At 49.2% G+C, this 20,722-nt stretch overlaps 1 protein-coding gene across 1 annotated transcript; it reads left to right on the forward strand.

Moving 5' to 3' along the window:
- The first annotated feature begins 1,099 nt into the window (after window positions 1-1,099).
- Window positions 1,100-20,231, forward strand: LOC136449982 (probable chromatin-remodeling complex ATPase chain). Its single transcript, XM_066450227.1, has 27 exons — window positions 1,100-1,550; window positions 1,922-2,038; window positions 2,157-2,260; window positions 2,854-2,950; window positions 6,316-6,326; window positions 7,423-7,427; window positions 9,145-9,242; window positions 9,343-9,522; window positions 9,598-9,819; window positions 9,960-10,094; window positions 10,177-10,459; window positions 10,556-10,629; window positions 10,799-11,019; window positions 11,104-11,191; window positions 11,277-11,370; window positions 11,465-11,653; window positions 11,722-11,753; window positions 11,855-11,931; window positions 12,008-12,097; window positions 12,178-12,247; window positions 12,440-12,482; window positions 12,560-12,618; window positions 12,731-12,896; window positions 19,095-19,273; window positions 19,354-19,569; window positions 19,715-19,825; window positions 19,919-20,231. The coding sequence occupies exons 1-27, from the start codon at window positions 1,218-1,220 to the stop codon at window positions 19,937-19,939; spliced, it is 3,315 nt and encodes a 1,104-aa protein (XP_066306324.1). The 5' UTR covers window positions 1,100-1,217; the 3' UTR covers window positions 19,940-20,231.
- Window positions 20,232-20,722: the final 491 nt, after the last annotated feature.

Raw genomic sequence — 20,722 nt, forward strand, 5'->3', positions numbered from 1 at the left:
TAACCTTGTTGCCTCGCTATTGAGCTTCTTTAAACATTTCTTAGGCAACGCTTGAGGATTCATATATCACCAATGGTGTTGCTAATCTATTGTCAATTAAATGGAGGTATATATATATCCCCTTTGAGCGTGTTGAAATAAGAACTAATCTTTGATTAATTATTTGGAAGCACTTGGGGAAAAATCAATTTTGACCTTTCTATCAAGTAGATTTATATCAGTATTTCACCATTGATAGAGACATTCATTTGAGAATTTAGTACTTGGTATTTCCAAATTGATAAAGTTGGTTTGAATTCATATTAGTAGAAATAATTAAAATTATTGCTTTAAATACTAAATTTGGACTCTTAAATATTGAAGCATTAGCAAATTTAGTCCAGACTCAAGTTTGAGCACGGCGCTCGTTTTTACTGTTTCATTTAATGGTCAACAATAGTATCATAACTTTATCAATATCAAGATATGCTGCCTAGTATCTCATAAGTGTATATGAATACAGATGCATGTGAGTTGTAACACGAACATGGCAAGAGAAATTAGGGGAAAATAGGTTTGGCCTTCTATAACCGATTCATACAACAATCTATGTAATAAAATATTTAAAAACATGGTTTTCTGGCATAAAAGAGAATACATTTCTCCAAATATAATAGTGTTATTTTTTTTGCTACGATCTCAAATCCTATGAATCATTCGCTGAAAAATATGCACAGGACTTCTAAGCTCAAGGGCTTAACCAGAAATACGTAACCTCTATGGTCAAGACTACAAAACCGTATAAAATTCTCGTACAAGGCGCCCCATATAAGGACTCGTTTGTTTCAGCTCCGACGGCTCCGGCTTTCATCGACATCGGTATTGTTTATGAAGCCGTTTTCCTCTCTCCTATACTGTAGCAACACTGTTCATTAAAGCTGTTTTTCTCCCTCCTACTTTTTCGTCTCACTATTCACTGGGCACTGATCACGAAGCCGGCGGAGCTCGTTTTGTAGCTCCGGCTCCGGCTACAGTGCGTAAACAGTGCCGGAGCCGGAGCACACAGGAGCGGTGCCAAACTGGCCCTAAATAAGCCACTCCCTTTGTCCCCAAATCGGTTTCACTCTTGAAACCCCCCGGTCGATCGTCCAACCTCCCATTCCTCCGCACTCGAAATCGAAAGCGCCCCGCCCCGAAACCCTAACCCTACCTTTCCTCTCCAGCCACCGCGCGCCCCAATGGCGAAGCCGGTGACGTACGATGAGGAGGAGGAGATCTCGTCCTCCGCCGAGGAGGAGGAGGACCAGTCCGACGCCGCCGGCTCCGGATCTGGCGAGGAAGGGGATGAGGAGGAGGAGGAGGATGCGGCACCGCCCGCGGAGGAGGAGGAAGCTGCGGGCGAGGGGCAGGAGGAGGAGGTAGACGAGGAGGAGATCGAAGCCGTCACTACCGGCGCTGGAGCTGAGGACGAGGAGGACGCCGGTGCCGATGCCGCCGCTGAAGTCGACGACGAGTCCCAGTCCACCGAGGACGACGAGTCCGTTGCCAGGGATAAGGACGATGGCGACGAGGTGAGTGGGAGGTTAGGGTTTGGGTGCTTTAATCACATTTTTAGAGATTCGGTTTAACGAGGGCTTTGGAAATATATATACTAATATTTGAAAAATTACTTGACCTCATAGTTTCAGAATAATCTGCCTTCCAGTCATTGCTAGATATACGGCCTCTGTTAATTTGTTTGTTTTGTTATTGTTGCAAGTACTACTTTATTTTTTTCTCATTTGCCTGGTTCTTCCATAATACAAAGATGTTAGTAATATTGGTAAATAGATATATCTCTAGTTCTGAGTTTAATGTGTCGAGGGGACCCTTTGTTTATCATGCCCTACAATTCAGTAGTGACAATTTTACATTTCTTTGCCCCTAACCATTTCTGTCGCAGACTGATGCAGTGGTTGGGAAGCGTGAGAAAGCAAGGCTAAAAGAACTCCAGAAGATGAAGAAGCAGAAAATCCAAGAAATACTAGATACTCAAAATGCTGCCATTGATGCTGACATGGTATGTACTTTCTTTAAATGGATCCTCATATACAATTGCATGGTTTGCACAGGATTAACCACATAGGACTTAATATATTACATTCTGCTGTTGTTTTGATCTCTATATTTTTTGACAGAACAATAAAGGGAAGGGACGGTTGAAATACCTTCTTCAGCAGACAGAAATATTTGCTCACTTTGCAAAAGGAAGTCAGTCGAACGAGAAAAAGCCACGCGGGAGGTAACATTGGTCTTGTTTGTGCCATGATTATATGATTTATCTTGGAAGTTTAGTGGACATTGCTGGCACTTTATTTGGCATAGCGCTTTTGAAGTTTAAAATATTATATGAAGGATGCTCCCAACTTCAATCATGACGGCAGCATAAAAAAATGTCTGGCACTAGAAATGGGTTTTGACTATCACCAAAGTGATTCTAGGTTGAAGTACCTTATGCATCAACACACAATATAACCATTTTTTTCTGTTCAAGCTTATAGGTGAATCTTCTATCTTGTAGTTTCTTTGTGAGCCCCTTGATCTTGTTATTATTTTACTGAAATTGTCAGCATTGTATTATGGTGACATCTGTTGCACCTTTTACACGTGTTCCTATATTTTCATTTTGTATGTAGATATGGACTTAAAGAAATATTAGAGTGGAGTTGTTAAGTTGAATAGTTCATCCTGCAATCCTCAGTATCATTATATTATGGAGTGCTGCTCACTTTTTTGTATGCAGAACCATAAGACTTAGCTCAATGAACTTAGATATTCTTTTATGTCTGTCTATTGTGAGTAATTTATTTGTTGATGAGTTCAGTCAATTTGTAGGGGACGTCATGCATCAAAGATGACTGAAGAAGAGGAAGACGAAGAGTACCTCAAAGAGGAAGAAGATGCCCTTGCCGGTGCAGGGGGAACACGTTTAGTTTCACAAGCCTTCATGTGAGCCATTTGCTGACTATTTGTTACTACCTTGACATGTGTTATTTCCTTGCTTTAATAACTACTTCAAGTTGATAGAAGAATTACTTGTTAGATAGATGTTTTTCTCTGTTGCCATAAAATTATTTTGACGTTGTTTATAAGGCAAACTTAACCTAGTGTCAGCAATTGGAGGAAGGAGAGGAATCAGAGCAAGGCGAGGCAGCAGAGCAAGGGAATCGGAAACAGACGAAGCTTGCTTGTAGTTTAAGATATTCGATTACAATGTTCATGCCCCTTCCCTGGACGAAGCCAGCACTTATACGCCAACAGACTCACGCACGCACTCGATACAAGCTTGGACTCACTCGTTTTCCCACTAAGGCCCAAACACCCGGACACTCCTCTTCCTAGGCCGAGCAGGCCTTCCTCCTGCCGAATCCGGCACAGCACACTCCACCTGCTCCTTCGGCACAGCGTGCTGGTCATCTGTCCTGACATCCCCTCTCCCTTGCGCGCCTAGGATGTCCCCAGACAGCAGCGTGCGGAAACTGTTGACGAAGGTAGTCCAGATCTTCCCATGTTGACAGAGATGAAGGCAACTGAGACCATTTGATCAGTCCTTGGCGCACAGGAACCGCACCTTTGAAGACTGATCGACGTTGAAGAATCCTTTCAGGAATGCTCCTAGCGAATGGAAGGAGGCATATTCTTCTCCACAACACTGCTGACCACCGACTGCTTTCTTGAGCTGTGACACATGAAAAACAGGGCGAATAGAGGAAGACGCAGGAAGCTCCAGACGGTAGGCAACGGACCCAATACGCTCAATGATTCCGAAAGGGCCCGAAAAACTTGAATGCCAGCTTCTGGTTAGCACGGTCTGCCAAAGATGACTGCACATAGGGTTGTAGCTTAAGAAAAACCCACTCATCAATCTGAAACTCGCTGTTCGGAACAGGCGTTCATCCGCCTGCTTCTTCATGTGCTGCTTGGCTCGAATGAAGATGCTGCCTGACCAACTGAGTCATCAGATCACGGTCCCGAAACCATTCAGACAGATCAGAGATGGGATGATCATCAGCAGCCGGCAACCCAAACTGGCGAGGAGCAAACCCATACAGCACCTCGAATGGCGAGCGGCCGAGAGCTGAATGAAATGAGGTATTGTACCAGAACTCCGCAACATCCAGCCAGGAACTCCAGCGGCGCGGACAAGCATGGACATAACACCTGAGGAAAGCCTCCAAGCACTGATTGACCCTCTTTGTTTGTCCATCGGACTGCGGATGATATGCCGAACTCATGCATAGATCAACCCCAGCCAACTTGAACAGCTCCCTCCACAAGTGACTGGTGAAGATACGATCCCTATCGGAGACAATAGCATTGGGCAACCCAGTGCAACTTGTAGACTTGTGATAAAAACAGTTTAGCTACCCCAGCAGCAGTGAAAGGATGCTTCAGGCCCAAAAAGTGTGCATACTTGGAGAAGGTGTCCACAACAACCAAAATACAGTCAAAGCCACCGGACATTGGAAGGCCTTAAATGAAATCCATGGAGATTACCTGCCAAGCACGATCCGGAACCGGCAAGGGTTGCAAGAGACCAGGTAAACGCGAATGATCCGGCTTGGCTTGCTGACAAGTGAGACATGAACGGACAAAGTCGTGGACTGCTGTCTTCAAATTGGCCCAGGCAAACCACTGCTTGATACGGCTATAAGTGATCGGAATCCCGGAGTGACCTACAGCACTGTCATGAAGGGTAGCGATGATACGAGTTTGGAGCTCCACATTATGACTGATCCATATGCGTTGATCGTAGCACAGTAATCCATCCCGAAAAGTGAAACGGGGAACAACTGTCGGATCAAGAACCAGTTTCGCAATCAACTGTTGTGCATGAGCATCTGATTCATAAGAAGCAGCCACCTCTTGCAACCATTGCGGTTGAACCACAGAGACCGCAGAACATTGCAGTGCCGGTACACGAGACAGAGCATCAGCAGCACGGTTATCCACGCCCTTGTGATACACAATCTGATATTGCAACCCAAGGAGCTTGGTGAAAACCTTTTGTTGCCAAGGCGTATGCAGTCGCTGCTCCGATAGCTGAACTAAACACTTCTGATCAGTCACAATGTGAAATTCAGCATACTGTAAATAGCTGCGCCACTGTTCCAAGGCCAAAAGGATATCCAAGTATTCTTTTTCATATGTAGAGAGACCTTGAGATCGTGGACACAGAGATTTGCTGAGAAAAGCCAGTGGGTGACCATCTTGTGTAAGTACTGCCCCAATGCCTGTTCCACTGGCATCTGTCTCCACACAAAAGGGCTTAGAAAAATCCGGTAAAGCCAACACAGGAGCTGATGTCAGGGCCTGCTTCAGAGCATGGAAGGCAGCATCATGAACTGTGGACCATAGGAACAAAGCCCCTTTCTTCAGCAAGTCCGTGAGAGGCCGAGAAATCACCCCAAAATGCTTCACAAAACGTCTGTAGTAGCCTGCCAACCCTAAGAAGCTGCGAAGCTCCTTAGCCGAAGATGGTACTGGCCAACTCAAAACTGCCTGAACCTTGTCCGGGTCAGTCGCCACTCCCTGCTCCGAAATGACATGCCCCAAATACTTCAACTGACGTTGAGCGAAGACACATTTGGAGCGCTTGACTTGCCACTGATCACGGCGTAGGAGCTCCAACACTTGCCGAAGGTGGACCAAATGCTCCTCAAGCGACCGGCTGTAAATGAGAATGTCATCAAAGAAAACCAAGACTCCTTTGTGAAGCAATGAGGCTAGGGTAGTATTCATCGCCTTCTGGAACGTGGCCGGTGCCCCCGTGAGACCGAATGCCATGACTCGGAACTCATACTGACCCAAATGGGTTTGAAAAGCTGTTTTCGGTTCTTCACCCGGCTGCAATCTGATCTGGTGATAGCCGGCTGTAAGATCCAAACAAGTAAACCACGAAGCATGGGTTAGCTCATCCAACAACTCCTCGATCACTGGTACCTGGATACTTGGCCTTAGCAGTAAGCGCATTCAAGTGGCGGAAATCGACACAGAATTTGAACGACCCATCCTTCTTCTTGACAAGTAAGACTGGAGAAGAAAATGGACTGTTACTCGGTTGAATGATGCCAGCCTTGAGCATATCCATTACTTGCCGCTCAATTTCATCCTTGATAGCAGGCGGGTAGTGCTAAGGACGAACTTGCACAGGCGAGGCCCCTGGAATAAGGGGTATAGCGTGATCAAGAGGCCGTGCAGGAGGATAACCAGTTGGAGGAGCAAAAACTGATTCAAACTCTTGCAATAAGTCAGATACTGCTGGATGAACAAGAGTGATTTGAGAAGTTTCTTCAGCTGACAAGGCCGTCACCTGGATAACGGAACCCTCTGGTAACGCCATCAACTTCCCTTGCAAGCGAACCATAGTCTGGCCGTGAGGAATCAATCTGCATAGGCCTATGACTTGCTAACCAGTCCATGCCAAGAATCATATCATAGGATGGCATAGGTAAAGCCAAGAAGGCTGAATTGAACTGACATTGCTGCACTTCCCACGATAGGTCACTGAAAAACTGAGGACATTCAATGATATTACCATTAGCAATTCGGACTCGGGGTGGAACTGCCAAAGATTGACCACCAGACAACTTGCTAGCTAGATCAATGCTGACAAAAGAACAAGTACTGCCAGAATCCACCAAAATCTGCACCAGAATGCCCTGAACTGAACCCTCAAGATGGATAGAGCGAACTAGAGCAGAAGCAGCAACTGACGCTAACACCTGGACAGCAAAAACTTGAGCTGAATCCTCCTCATTGGTGACTGGATCAACACATTCAGAGTCATCCGAGTTGCACATGTCCCAGAACTCCTGGAGAGCGTGCAGCTGAAGGGCTTCAGGACATTTGTGGTCGCGAGACCATTTCTCACCACATCGAACACAGAGGCCGCGGGCACGCCTGTAAGACCGCAATGTGTTCAATTTGTCCTCCATGCCACGGGGCCATCGGTCATCAGCCTGAGCCCCACCCACAGCTGCCCAAACGCCACGATCAGGAACGGTGGCTGCCGACAGCATGGGTAGATTCTTGGACGCGGACTTCCTCCGCCCAGGATCCACCAGTTCTTCCTGCAACAAGGTGAGAACACAGGCAGCATCCACAGAAGATGGGCGTTGCATATGCACAGCAGAACGAATGTCATCCCTCAACCCATCCACAAAACGCATAGCATAAAACAGGGGATCAGTAGTTTTGCCATAAGCTATGAGCTGATCTACCAAACCAGTGAACCTATCTGCATACTCTTGAACATTCCCAGTTTGACGGATGTGAAACAACTGGCGAATCAACAACTCATACTGATCCCTGACCGAAACGATCTAGGACCATTTGACAAACCTTCTCCCTAGCTAACCTTCTTCACCATTGGATCTAAGGACTGCAGCCAGCGAGATGCAGCGCCTGTCATCCGCATCGTGGCTACACTGAATCCATTGACTGGGCTCAATAGAATACATGTCAAAATAGTCGTCACAACTGACTGAGCCACAACTTGGGATCCTCCCTATCAAAAACTGGAAAATCCATCTTCGGTAGCTTGCTACTAGAATACTGAGGTCCCCAATGTGCACGGTACTCATGCGGCGCGCCCTCAACACCAGAAATCTCCCGATCCCCCATGTCCAAAGCAGAACTAGAGAGAGATCGATGCAAGACAAACTGATGGGCAGGCTGGGGAAGGGGATGGATGGTTGGCTTACCCTTGACCGAGGGCTGAGCCATGGACTCGAACCCCCGGTGATGATGTGCAACACCGTGCCCAACTGACGGGCCGATGGCCGGGTGCTCGGCAGATGATGTCACTGCGGCCACCACGGGATGGGACTTTAGGACACCAGCGGAAGTCGCCAGCTCCGAGTCAAGCACCACACGACTCACAGATTTGCGAAGGGCAGTCATCTCCTCGCGCAACTGCTCCACCACCGCGTCGGACTTGCGGACTGCCCCCAACTCCGAGCGTAGCTCCGCCACCGACGCATCCACCTTGGGCTTCCATTCATCGAACACCTTAGCTGCATCTTACCAACCGGCTGAATCGATCCGCGATGGAATACTCCACCGCCCCTGATCCGCTTGCCCAGCGACACCTTCCACCTCCCTGATACGTTCCCCAAGGGATGTTTCGATGTGGGTCTTCACGGACTTGAGCTCATCCATCAGGAGCTTGGTGTTGGAATCCATGGCATCGAAATGCTTGCGGAATCTGGTAAAATGGTCGTGGATGATTTCGTGGGGTTCCAGGATGGGGATAGGATAGATCGGCCAAGGAACGATAGGCTCTGGATACCAATTTGTCAGCAATTGGAGGAAGGAGAGGAATCAGAGCAAGGCGAGGCAGCAGAGCAAGGAAATCGGAAACAGACGAAGCTTGCTCGTAGTTTAAGATATTCGATTACAATGTTCATGCCCCTTCCCTGGATGAAGCCAGCACTTATACGCCAACAGACTCACGCACGCACTCGATACAAGCTGGACTCACTCGTTTTCCCACTGAGGCCCAAACACCCGGACACTCTCTTCCTAGGCCGAGCAGGCCTTCCTCCTGCCGAGCCCGGCACAGCACACTCCACCTGCTCCACCTGCTCCTTCCGCACAGCGTGCTGGTCATCTGTCCTGACACCTAGGCAAATTGAATCTTGTACTGGCTTTGAAAGTGAATGAGTGCTTTGATTGAGGTTCAAACTGAACCAATATTATTAAGTATACTGATTTGGGTGAGGTGCAAACTGAACCAATATTATCCCATAAGGCCATAACTGACTGTTCATATTTAAGTTTTGTAACTAAGATGATCAAGAACCCTGAAATGAACGCTGACCTATTTTGCCCAATAACTATTCCTACTCAGTAAATGCCATGGTGCATTTGTTTGTTGATTATTCTATAATGAACATCTATTTATGCAATTGATTGTTGTTTCCTGTTTTCACTTCCGCTGACACCTTTTTGTTCCATAAAAAGTGGCCTAACTACTTCCAATTTCTTGATAAAAGAATTGATATGCATTCTCATGGAAACCAACCGATAATTTTAGGTTTTAGTTTTCTTATTAGGCTTTTTATCTTTTGTTCCTTTTGTCTTATGTAATAAACTTTTATTAAATGTTTGAATTCTTTGCAGGCATCAAAGGAAAGATGCGTGATTATCAACTGGCTGGACTTAATTGGCTTATACGATTGTATGAGAATGGTATCAATGGAATATTAGCTGATGAGATGGTATGCTACATGTAGTTAATCTTGATTAAGATCATCTTTTAGTCCTTCATTTTGTTTTGTTTGACACTTTGACTTTGAATGTATACTTTTTATTATTTAGGGTCTTGGGAAAACGCTTCAAACTATTTCATTGCTGGGATATCTGCATGAGTTCAGAGGTATAACTGGTCCTCACATGGTTGTTGCGCCAAAGTCCACTCTTGGCAACTGGATTAAGGAAATCCAACGTTTTTGCCCTATCATACGGGCTGTGAAGTTTTTGGGGAATCCAGAAGAGCGGGTTAATCTCAAGTCTATTCTTTAATCACTTATGGAACTTATACTGCCATGTTACTGACCTTCTCTTATTTGTCAGAACCATATAAGGGACAATTTGCTACAGCCTGGAAAATTTGATGTGTGCGTGACTAGTTTCGAAATGGCAATCAAAGAAAAATCTACATTGAGGCGCTTCAGCTGGCGCTACATAATTATTGATGAAGCTCACCGGATAAAAAATGAGAATTCTCTTCTATCGAAGACTATGAGGATTTACAACACTAATTATCGTCTCCTCATCACAGGCACTCCACTCCAAGTAGGCTTCTCTTGCCAGTATTGTTTTTATATAGTGTGTGCACCCAGAATAATGATTTAAGTACTACTTCAGTAACTGTGTTGTCTCATATTTGTTTTTGGTTTAATCTGATTCTAGTCTGATTTGCTGCTACATGGCAGAATAATCTCCATGAGCTCTGGGCTCTCCTCAATTTCTTGCTACCTGAAATATTTAGCTCTGCGGAGACCTTTGATGAATGGTTTCAAATTTCTGGGGAAAATGATCAACAGGAGGTGGTCCAGCAGCTTCATAAGGTTGGGATATAGTTCTCATGATCATCAATTTGAGTACCTTAAAATGAACTCTTTATAATTGTTTCTCGCAACTTTTGCAAAGGTTCTTCGCCCATTTCTTCTTAGGAGGCTCAAGTCTGATGTAGAAAAGGGTCTACCTCCAAAGAAGGAAACCATACTTAAAGTTGGAATGTCTCAGATGCAGAAGCAGTACTATCGTGCTCTGCTTCAGAAGGATTTGGAGGTTATTAATGCTGGTGGTGAGCGCAAGCGATTGCTTAACATTGCCATGCAGTTGCGCAAGTGCTGCAACCATCCATATTTATTCCAAGGAGCTGAACCTGGCCCACCCTACACAACTGGTGAACATCTAGTTGAGAATGCAGGTAACATCATGTTCCTTATTTCTTTTGCATAATTGAAACATTTTTCTACAGAATTTCTATGAATGCTTATTGACAGTTCTTTTGATATTTACATAGGAAAAATGGTTCTATTAGATAAATTGCTGCCCAAGCTAAAGGAGCGTGATTCCAGAGTCCTAATTTTTTCACAGGTGATTGTTTTCAACTGCCATGCAGATTTGAATGCATTATTTGTTTAGCAAGTTTGTATTAGGAGATATCAGACACCACTTATGGATGCTGAGCATGTGCATAGTGCACCTCAATAAGCACTTGGTTATCCTAGAATTTTCCCTTGCCTGACATATCACCATCCTGCAGATGACCAGGCTTTTGGATATCTTGGAAGATTATCTTATGTATAGAGGATATCAGTATTGCCGAATTGATGGAAATACAGGTGGAGAAGATCGTGATGCATCCATTGAAGCCTTCAATAGGCCAGGAAGTGAGAAGTTTGTTTTCTTACTTTCAACTAGGGCAGGTGGCCTTGGTATTAACTTGGCCACTGCTGATGTTGTGGTTCTTTATGACAGTGATTGGTATGCGACGTTGTTATGCTAAACCTAATTTTGTTGCTTACCCTAAGAATGAATCTTATGTCTCTGCTACTTCTGTGCCTCCAGGAATCCACAAGCGGATCTGCAAGCTCAGGACCGTGCACATAGAATAGGTCAAAAGAAAGAAGTTCAAGTGTTCCGCTTTTGCACTGAGGTTTGTTGTTTCTAGATTAATAATTACCGTAGTGCCAAATTTTATATTGCTACCTGTCTGGAAGATAATGCAAACACAATTACAGTACACTATCGAGGAAAAGGTGATTGAGAGAGCATATAAGAAGCTAGCATTGGATGCTTTGGTTATTCAGCAAGGACGATTGGCAGAGCAGAAAAGTATGGTTTTGATATTTGCCGTTGCTATTTGTTTTAAGCATTTTTCTTTACTAGTTGGATATGGATTATTCTGACAACATTCTCTTTTATTAAGCTGTCAATAAGGATGACCTTCTGCAAATGGTGCGGTTTGGTGCTGAAATGGTTTTCAGTTCTAAGGACAGCACAATAACTGATGAGGACATTGACCGCATTATAGCTAAAGGAGAGGAGACAACAGCAGAACTTGATGCGAAAATGAAAAAGTTCACTGAGGATGCCATTAAATTTAAGATGGATGATAGTATGTGCCTGCTCTCTGTTCCTATGTCTCCTGTCTACCTACCTAACACCTTTTATTTTCTGATGCAGATGCTGAATTGTATGATTTTGATGATGAGAAGGTAATGATTCAAACATTCAATTCATTTGCTGTAAATTGGTTGAGTATTTTTTTTTGAAGTGAGCTCATACCAATTGAATTCTCCTCCATGATTGCTTGAAGGATGAAAACAAGGTTGATTTCAAGAAACTTGTTAGTGACAACTGGATCGAGCCACCTAGAAGAGAAAGGAAGAGAAAGTATGCACCTCTTTTATTTTTTGGTTCATGTCACTGTCTAATACTTATTTGACCTTATTTAAACTGTCATTTGTAGCTACTCTGAGTCTGACTACTTTAAGCAAGCACTTCGCCAAGGTGCACCAGCAAAGCCAAGGGAGCCAAGGATTCCAAGAATGCCCCACTTGTAAATTTCCTGTTCTCTTGGAAGCTAATCAATGGTTCCATTTTATTGAATTATATCTGACTCGGATTTTAATTTGTCAGGCATGATTTCCAGTTTTTCAATAACCAAAGGCTAAATGAATTGTATGAAAAGGAAGTGTGGTACCTTATGGTAATTTCTCATCCAGATTTTTGTTTTTGTAATTTCTACTGGATATTAAGTAACTAGTTTGCCCAACTTTTGCTTTTTTTTGTGCCTGTTTTCCCAGTCCATTGGACATTACTTCCTCATTACTTTGCGATATATTGTTTTGCATCTGTCACTTGTAATCTTGGTGCTTAACATTAGAAACTTTTGATGCAGCAAGCAAACCAGAAGAAAGATACCATTGATGGCGAAGACGAAGGTATTCTCTTGCTTTTTCTAGGTTGTATTGCATCCAAGTGGATCTTGCTAACTTTATTATTCTCATGTGATGCTCAGATCAGTTGGAGCCTTTGACAGCAGAGGAGCAGGAAGAGAAGGAACGGTTATTAGAAGAGGTTAGAATCATAATGCTGCACACCAAAATCAACTTTCTTCTTGTACCTTTCTGCTTGCTCTTTTATACTGTCGTTTCTCTTAACTTTATTTCTGTCATGGTAAAAATTTCAGGGTTTTGCATCATGGACAAGGAGAGACTTCAACACATTTATTCGTGCATGTGAGAAATATGGTCGCAATGATATTAAAAGTATATCCTCTGAAATGGAGGGTAAGACAGAAGAGGAAGTTCAACGTTATGCTAAAGTTTTCAAGGAGAGATACAAAGAACTGAGTGGTAAGGCAGTAATTCCAAGACAGCTAATATATTGATGGATAAGTCTCTGTGCTGCTTTGTGGGGCTGTTGGCTGTACTGCTGCCACAAGGAGGGGACTGCTGTTGCTGCCAAGTGCCAAGGACAGCACAACACCCTTGACTAGCATCTTAGCATCTAGGACTAGCATCTAGGACAGCATCTTAGAGGACAGCATATTAGGACAGCATATTAGCATCTTAGACTAGCATCTTGGCATATGCTTGGCTGCCTAGCAGCTATAAATATGTAACCCCAACCCCTCAGGTTGGTATGGCATTTGTGTGAGCTTGTGTGAGAAATAGACAAGAAAATTGCCCCAACTCCTAGTGTCATCCTCTCTCGATGAGAGTAAGAATTCTCCTACTATCAAGAGTGAGAATTCAGCGACTAACAACTGGTATCAAAGCCGTATTATCCTGTAGCTTAAGCATCTCTTGCTCATCTTCTCTCCCAGCCCCACAACAGCCCCAGCTGTTGGCAGCAGCAGCTCCTCCGGCCGCTCCTGTTCACTCCTCTCCCAGCTCGTCTGAAGCAGCCCTCTCCCCACGCAGCAGCCCCCCGGTAGCGCGTCATGTCCGCAGGGCAGTCTCAGCGCTCGGTCGCCTCGAGCACGCGGCGTCGGCAGGAGGCCGAACTTGCCGCGGCAGAGGAACGCGAGCGAGCGGCGGCAGAGACCGCTGCGGCGGCGGCAAGGGCGTCGAGGCTGGCAGCGGCGGAGCTGGCAGCAGCCAGAGCGGAGGCGGAAGCAGCGGCGGCGGCGAATGCAGCGCGTGCGGCGGCGGCGGAGGTCGAGGCTCTGCGCGGCAGCATCGGCAGCTCCATTTCCGCTGACGACACCGCCGACGCGGACCTCGAGCTGCTAGAGAGGGAGGCAGCGCGAGCGCGGGCGGCGCAGTGGACAGCCGCGCACGTCCACGAGCGTGGTGGCAGCCCAGATAGGCGCGGACGCGCTGGCGGCGCTCCTGGAGGAGGCGCGCACGGCGGTGGCGCTCCTGGGGCAGCCGCGCACGCCCATGAGCGCGGCGGCAGCCCAGACAGGCGCGGACGCGCCGGTGGCGCTCCTGGAGGAGGCGCGCACGGCAACGGTGGCGGACGGGTCGATGGAGAGCGCGACCTTCACAGGCAGCGTGGCTCTCTCTCCCCGGATCGGTACCGACGGGTCGATGGAGAGCGCGGCCTTCACAGGCAGCGTGGCTCTCCCCGGATCGGTACCGTGGTTACCACGGGCTCCAGGCTGTTGTCAGGGACGTCGGTCCCGGCGGTGGGTGGCCTACCCTCACCAAGACCAACTACGTCGAGTGGGCTGCGGTGATGAGGGTAAAACTCCAGGTGCGGCACGTGGGAGGCAGTCCGGTATGGCGACGTCGACTACGACCTAGATCGACGGGCGCTGGACGCTCTCATCGCTGCAGTCCCGCCCGAGATGCAGTTCTCGCTTACCAGCAAGCGGACTGCCAAGGAGGCTTGGGACGCCATCGCTGCGGCACGCATCGGCAGCGACCGCGCCCGCAAGTCCACACTGCAGGCACTTCGCAAGGAGTGGGAGAACCTGGCCTTCAAGCCAGGTGAGGACGTTGATGACTTTGCTCTCCGTCTCAATACTCTGTTGCAGAAGATGGTGCAGTTCGGCGACGACACCTACGGCGAGGAGAGAGCTGTCGAAAAGCTCTTCCGCTGCGTCCCCGAGAAGTACAAGCAGATGGCTCGCTCGATCGAGTCTCTGCTGGATCTCTCCACGATGTCGATCGAGGAGGCGATAGGGCGCCTCAAGGTCGTCGACAGCGATGAGCCACAGTCCCTCTCGGGGCCCATCACCACTGGCGGGAAGCTCCTTCTCACTCGGGAGCAGTGGCTTGCCAGCCAAGGTGACCGGAGGAAGGGGGAGCCTTCTTCCACGACAGGCGGCCGCAAGCGTGGCAAGCCGCGCAAGGCGCGTAGAGACGCCCAGGCCGGGGCGCGAGGACGTGCCGAGGGTGATGCCCGCGGAGGCGCCCAGGGCGGCGCCGCCGGCAGGCACAAGCCGGCACGAGACGACACCTGCCGCAACTGCGGCCAGCTTGGCCATTGGGCCAAGGACTGTCGACAGCCACGACGCGGCCAGGCCCACGTCGCACAGGCGGAGGAGGAGCCGGCTCTGTTCATGGCACATGCCAGCATCGAGCTACCTCCAGCGGCACCGGCCGCAGCGGCTCTCCTCCACCTTGACGAGCCAAAAGCACACGCCCTCCTCGGCGACAGCTCCGGCAACGACAAGACTGACGGGTGGTGCCTCGACACCGGCGCCACCCATCACATGACCGGTCGACGGGAGTTCTTCACCGAGCTTGACTCTAGCGTCCGAGGCTCCGTCAAGTTTGGGGATGCCTCCGGCGTGGAGATCAAGGGCGTCGGCTCCATCATCTTCACCGCCGTGTCTGGTGAGCACAGGCTGCTCACCGGAGTCTACTACATCCCCGCGTTGAGGAACTCCATCATCAGCTTGGGACAGCTGGATGAGAACGGTTCGCGCGTGGTGGTTGAGGACGGAGTCATGAGGATTTGGGATCGTCGCCGTCGCCTTCTTGCCAAGGTATCCAGAAGCGCAAATCGACTCTACGTCCTTAACGTGCAGGTGGCACAACCCCTCTGTCTCGCTGCTCGTTGGGACGACGAGGCGTGGCAGTGGCACGAGCGTTTCGGGCACCTTCACTTTGAGGCCCTGAAGCGGCTCAGTGCCACGGAGATGGTGCGAGGCCTGCCGTGCCTCGACCATGTGGAGCAGCTCTGCGACGTCTGCGTGTTGACGAAGCAGAGGCGACTCCCCTTTCCCCAGCGGGCGAGCTTTCGAGCCAAGGAGAGGCTCGAGCTCGTGCACGGGGACTTGTGTGGCCCGGTGACACCGGCCACACCGGGAGGACGACGCTACTTCCTGCTGCTCGTCGACGACCTCTCCCGCTACATGTGGGTGATGGTCCTCGGCAGCAAGGGAGAGGCTGCGGACGCCATCAGACGCGCGCAGGCTGCTGCGAAGGCGGAGTGCGGCCGCAAGCTGCGCGTGCTGCGCACCGACAACGGCGGCGAATTCACGGCGGCTGAATTCGCGTCGTACTGCGCTGACGAGGGCATTCAGCGCCACTACTCCGCGCCGTACAGCCCGCAGCAGAACGGCGTCGTCGAGCGGCGCAACCAGACGGTTGTGGGGATGGCTCGGGCCCTCCTCAAGCAGAGGGGGATGCCGGCTATCTTCTGGGGAGAGGCGGTGGTGACGGCCGTCTACATCCTCAACCGCTCGCCTACCAAGGCGCTCGACGGCAGGACGCCGTACGAGGCTTGGCATGGGCGCAAGCCGGCGGTCTCCCACTTGCGGGTCTTCGGCTGCCTCGCATTCGCCAAGGAGCTTGGCCACATCAGCAAGCTCGACGACAGGAGCACTCCGGGAGTGTTCATCGGCTACGCGGAGGGCTCGAAGGCCTACCGCATCCTCGACCCGAAGACACAGCGTGTGCGCACGGCGCGCGACGTTGTGTTCGACGAAGGGCGAGGATGGGCGTGGGACAAGGCAGTGGACGACGGCTCAGCTCCGACGTACGACGACTTCACTGTCGAGTACGTCCACTTCGAGGGAACTGGGGGAGTAGGCAGTTCTTCTTCGGCGAGCTCGTCTACCCCAGTCTCCGAGCCTCCACCGACCCCGGCACCTGCTACTCCGACAGCACCACGCTCTCCAGCCAGGACCTCGGCTGCGATGAGCTCTTCGCCGGCTCCACCACAGCCGGCAACGCCACGCACTCCAGCACCGACAGGCACCACTCCGGGCACGTCTACTCCACCACTAGCTCGTGTCGAGCACGGCCCGGTTGAGCTCGTTACTTCGCTCTCTCACGACGAGGAGCGCGTCGACGCGTACCACGACGGTGAGCCGTTGCGGTACCGTACGGTGGAGAACCTTCTCGGCGACCAGCCGGTGCCGGGACTGGTGCCTCACGACCTGGAGGACCTGGAGGCGCAGTTGCACCTTGCGTGTGACGACGGCGAGCCTCGGTCGTTCGCAGAGGCCGAGAGACACGCGGCATGGCGCGCCGCGATGCAGTTGGAGATGGATGCGGTTGAGAAGAACCGCACCTGGGAGCTTGCTGACCTTCCTCGTGGTCATCGCGCGATCACCCTTAAGTGGGTGTACAAGCTGAAGAGGGATGAAGCCGGTGCCATCGTCAAGCACAAGGCTCGCTTGGTGGCACGAGGTTTCGTGCAGCAGGAGGGGGTCGACTTCGACGACGCCTTTGCTCCCGTGGCACGGATGGAGTCCGTGCGACTCCTCCTTGCGCTAGCTGCCCAGGAGGGCTGGCGTGTTCACCACATGGACGTCAAGTCGGCGTTCCTTAACGGCGACTTGAAGGAGGAGGTCTACGTGCACCAGCCGCCGGGATTTGCGATCCTCGGCAAGGAGGGCAAGGTGCTCCGCCTGCGCAAGGCCCTCTATGGCTTGCGGCAGGCACCGAGGGCGTGGAATGCCAAGCTGGATTCCACGCTAAAGGGGATGGGCTTCGAGCAAAGCCTGCACGAGGCGGCCATCTACCGACGAGGCAATGGAGGTAATGCCCTGCTGGTGGGTGTCTACGTCGACGACTTGGTGATCACCGGCACCAAGGATGCGGAGGTGGCGGCATTCAAGGAAGAGATGAAGGCCACCTTCCAGATGAGTGACCTGGGGCCTCTCCTTCTACCTGGGAATCGAGGTACACCAGGATGACTCTGGGATCACGCTTCGACAGACCGCCTACGCCAAGCGCGTCGTTGAGCTAGCTGGGCTCACCGACTGCAACCCAGCTCTCACTCCGATGGAGGAGAGGCTGAAGCTAAGCCGCGACAGCACGACGGAGGAGGTGGACGCTACGCAGTACCGGCGTCTTGTGGGGAGCCTTCGCTACCTCGCCCACACACGGCCGGACTTGGCATTCTCCGTCGGCTACGTTAGTCGGTTCATGCAGCGACCGACGACGGAGCACCAGCAGGCTGTGAAGAGGATCATCCGCTATGTTGCGGGGACTCTCGACCACGGCCTCTACTACCCGAGGTGCCCTGGGGCGGCACACTTCGTCGGGTACAGCGACAGCGACCACGCCGGCGACATCGACACCAGCAAGAGCACGAGCGGGATCCTCTTCTTCCTCGGCAAGTGCCTCGTTAGCTGGCAGTCGGTCAAGCAACAGGTGGTGGCCTTGTCCAGCTGCGAGGCCGAGTACATAGCGGCCTCCACCGCTTCGACTCAGGCGCTCTGGCTCGCTCGACTGCTTGGTGATCTCCTCGGCAGAGACACTAGAGCGGTGGAGCTCAGGGTGGACAGCAAGTCCGCTCTAGCCCTGGCGAAGAACCCCGTGTTCCACGAACGCAGCAAGCACATCCGGGTGAGGTACCACTTCATCCGAGGCTGTTTGGAGGAAGGGAGCATCAAGGCGAGCTATATCAACACCAAGGATCAGCTTGCGGACCTGCTCACCAAGCCCCTTGGGAGGATCAAGTTCCTTGAGCTCTGCTCCAGGACCGGGATGGTTCAACTCCCCCACAAGACGACGCAAAAGACTTAGGGGGAGAATGATGGATAAGTCTCTGTGCTGCTTTGTGGGGCTGTTGGCTGTACTGCTGCCACAAGGAGGGGACTGCTGTTGCTGCCAAGTGCCAAGGATAGCACAGCACCCTTGACTAGCATCTTAGCATCTAGGACTAGCATCTAGGACAGCATCTTAGAGGACAGCATATTAGGACAGCATATTAGCATCTTAGACTAGCATCTTAGACTAGCATCTTAGACTAGCATCTTGGCATATGCTTGGCTGCCTAGCAGCTATAAATATGTAACTCCAACCCCTCAGGTTGGTATGGCATTTGTGTGAGCTTGTGTGAGAAATAGACAAGAAAATTGCCCCAACTCCTAGTGTCATCCTCTCTCGATGAGAGTAAGAATTCTCCTACTACCAAGAGTGAGAATTCAGCGACTAACATATATAACTGCAGATTCAAATCTCTAATTTGGACTGACAAGTTAAAGGAAATAGTTTAATTATCTATTTCATGAAAAACATTTCACAATGTAATAGTTTTTCTTTTTATCATTATAATCTTTTAATAAAGCAACTGTTTGCATACTGGAGATCAAACTTTACAATCTAACAGATTGTGTATGTTGATCATTGTTCAACCAGATTATGATAGAATTATAAAAAATATTGAAAGGGGGGAAGCAAGGATATCCCGCAAGGATGAGATTATGAAGGCCATTGGGAAGAAGCTAGACCGCTACAAAAACCCATGGTTAGAGTTGAAAATTCAGTATGGCCAAAATAAAGGGAAGTTCTATAATGAGGAATGTGACCGCTTTATGGTATGTTCTCTCTCACCATATTATGTGGATTTATGTATTTGAGTACATGATATGGCTACTAAGCTGGTGTTATGTTTCAGCTTTGCATGGTGCACAAACTTGGATATGGAAACTGGGATGAACTGAAAGCTGCCTTCCGTATGTCTCCCTTGTTCCGATTTGATTGGTTTGTGAAGTCCAGAACTACCCAAGAGTTGGCTAGGCGGTGTGATACCCTTATCCGACTGGTTGAGAAAGAAAATCAAGAATATGATGAGCAAGAGAGGCAGGCAAGGAAGGAGAAAAGGCTTGCTAAGGCAAATCCTAAACTTATTCACTACCCATCATCATTCTGCAGCTCCGCATTCTGTCGTTAAAGACCTAGCTAGTGTTGTAGGGTTTGCAAATACTGATGTTAATTGCTGGTGCTATTTGATCTGACCTCAAACTTGATATCAACAGAACATGACTCCAACAAAGCGAGCAGCACTAAGGAATTCAGAAGGTGATAATACTCCATTGAGTTCATTCAAGAGGCGACGGCAGTCCCTTATGGACGATTATGTGGGCTCGGTAAGAGACAACTCCACTGAGTTCATCCATGCCCCTATGTGCATCTACAAAGAATGTGTATTGCGGGGCTCATCAGTTGTAAATATGTTTCAGGGAAGGCGAAAGAGAGGGTGAATGTGATGCTTTTGGAGCTTGCAGGGAGATGCAGTCTCTGCAATGCTTTAAGCCCCTTGCCGTGCAGTGCTTAGTTTCTCCTGCACGTGGGTGACTTTGTAGTGTAATTTATGCAATGATGACATAGGTTAGTTATAAATCCTAAATGAAGTATGTATGAGCATGCTGTGTTAGTGTCGTAGATCTGGACTTTGCAATTCTACTGTTGCTACACTTTTGCCCAGCTGACTGAGAATATGACTTAAGCTGCAACACAATTGAGGCTCGTCAGTTCAATGTTTTAAGACAAAAATCTGGTCCTGCATTTTGCCCCAACAGATTTATAGCTAAAGCCAAGCCCAACGCTGGCGGTAGTAACTGTTGATCTCACGATCCAAGTACACAAAATTGAGTTGAGGCCAGTAGTATACATCCACTTCTTCACCGCAGCCCCATCTATTCGGCAGCTGCAGCGGGTTTTTCTAAGATGAAGCACACTGCAGGTATAACATGGCTCGTTGCCTCTGACGTTGATGTTGAGACAGTAGCCCAGGCGGATGCGTTGAGACATGGGCGCTTGGTTTCGAAGATCTCATAACTAATAGTCACTGGTGCACTGTTCGATCACGTTCCTTTGAAGGTTTAGTCCCGTCATTGGTGCACTATTTGTCCACTAAAGCTAATGGAAAAAGTCGACACTAACCCTCTTAACTTTCGTGAAAGTCTATTTTTTCTCTCTAAACTCTAAAATCGGGCAAAACATCACCTTCAACTTTTAAAATCGTTCATCTTACCTCTTGATGC

The sequence above is a fragment of the Miscanthus floridulus genome, chromosome 5 (assembly GCF_019320115.1).
Source record: "Miscanthus floridulus cultivar M001 chromosome 5, ASM1932011v1, whole genome shotgun sequence".
NCBI lineage: Eukaryota > Viridiplantae > Streptophyta > Magnoliopsida > Poales > Poaceae > Miscanthus > Miscanthus floridulus.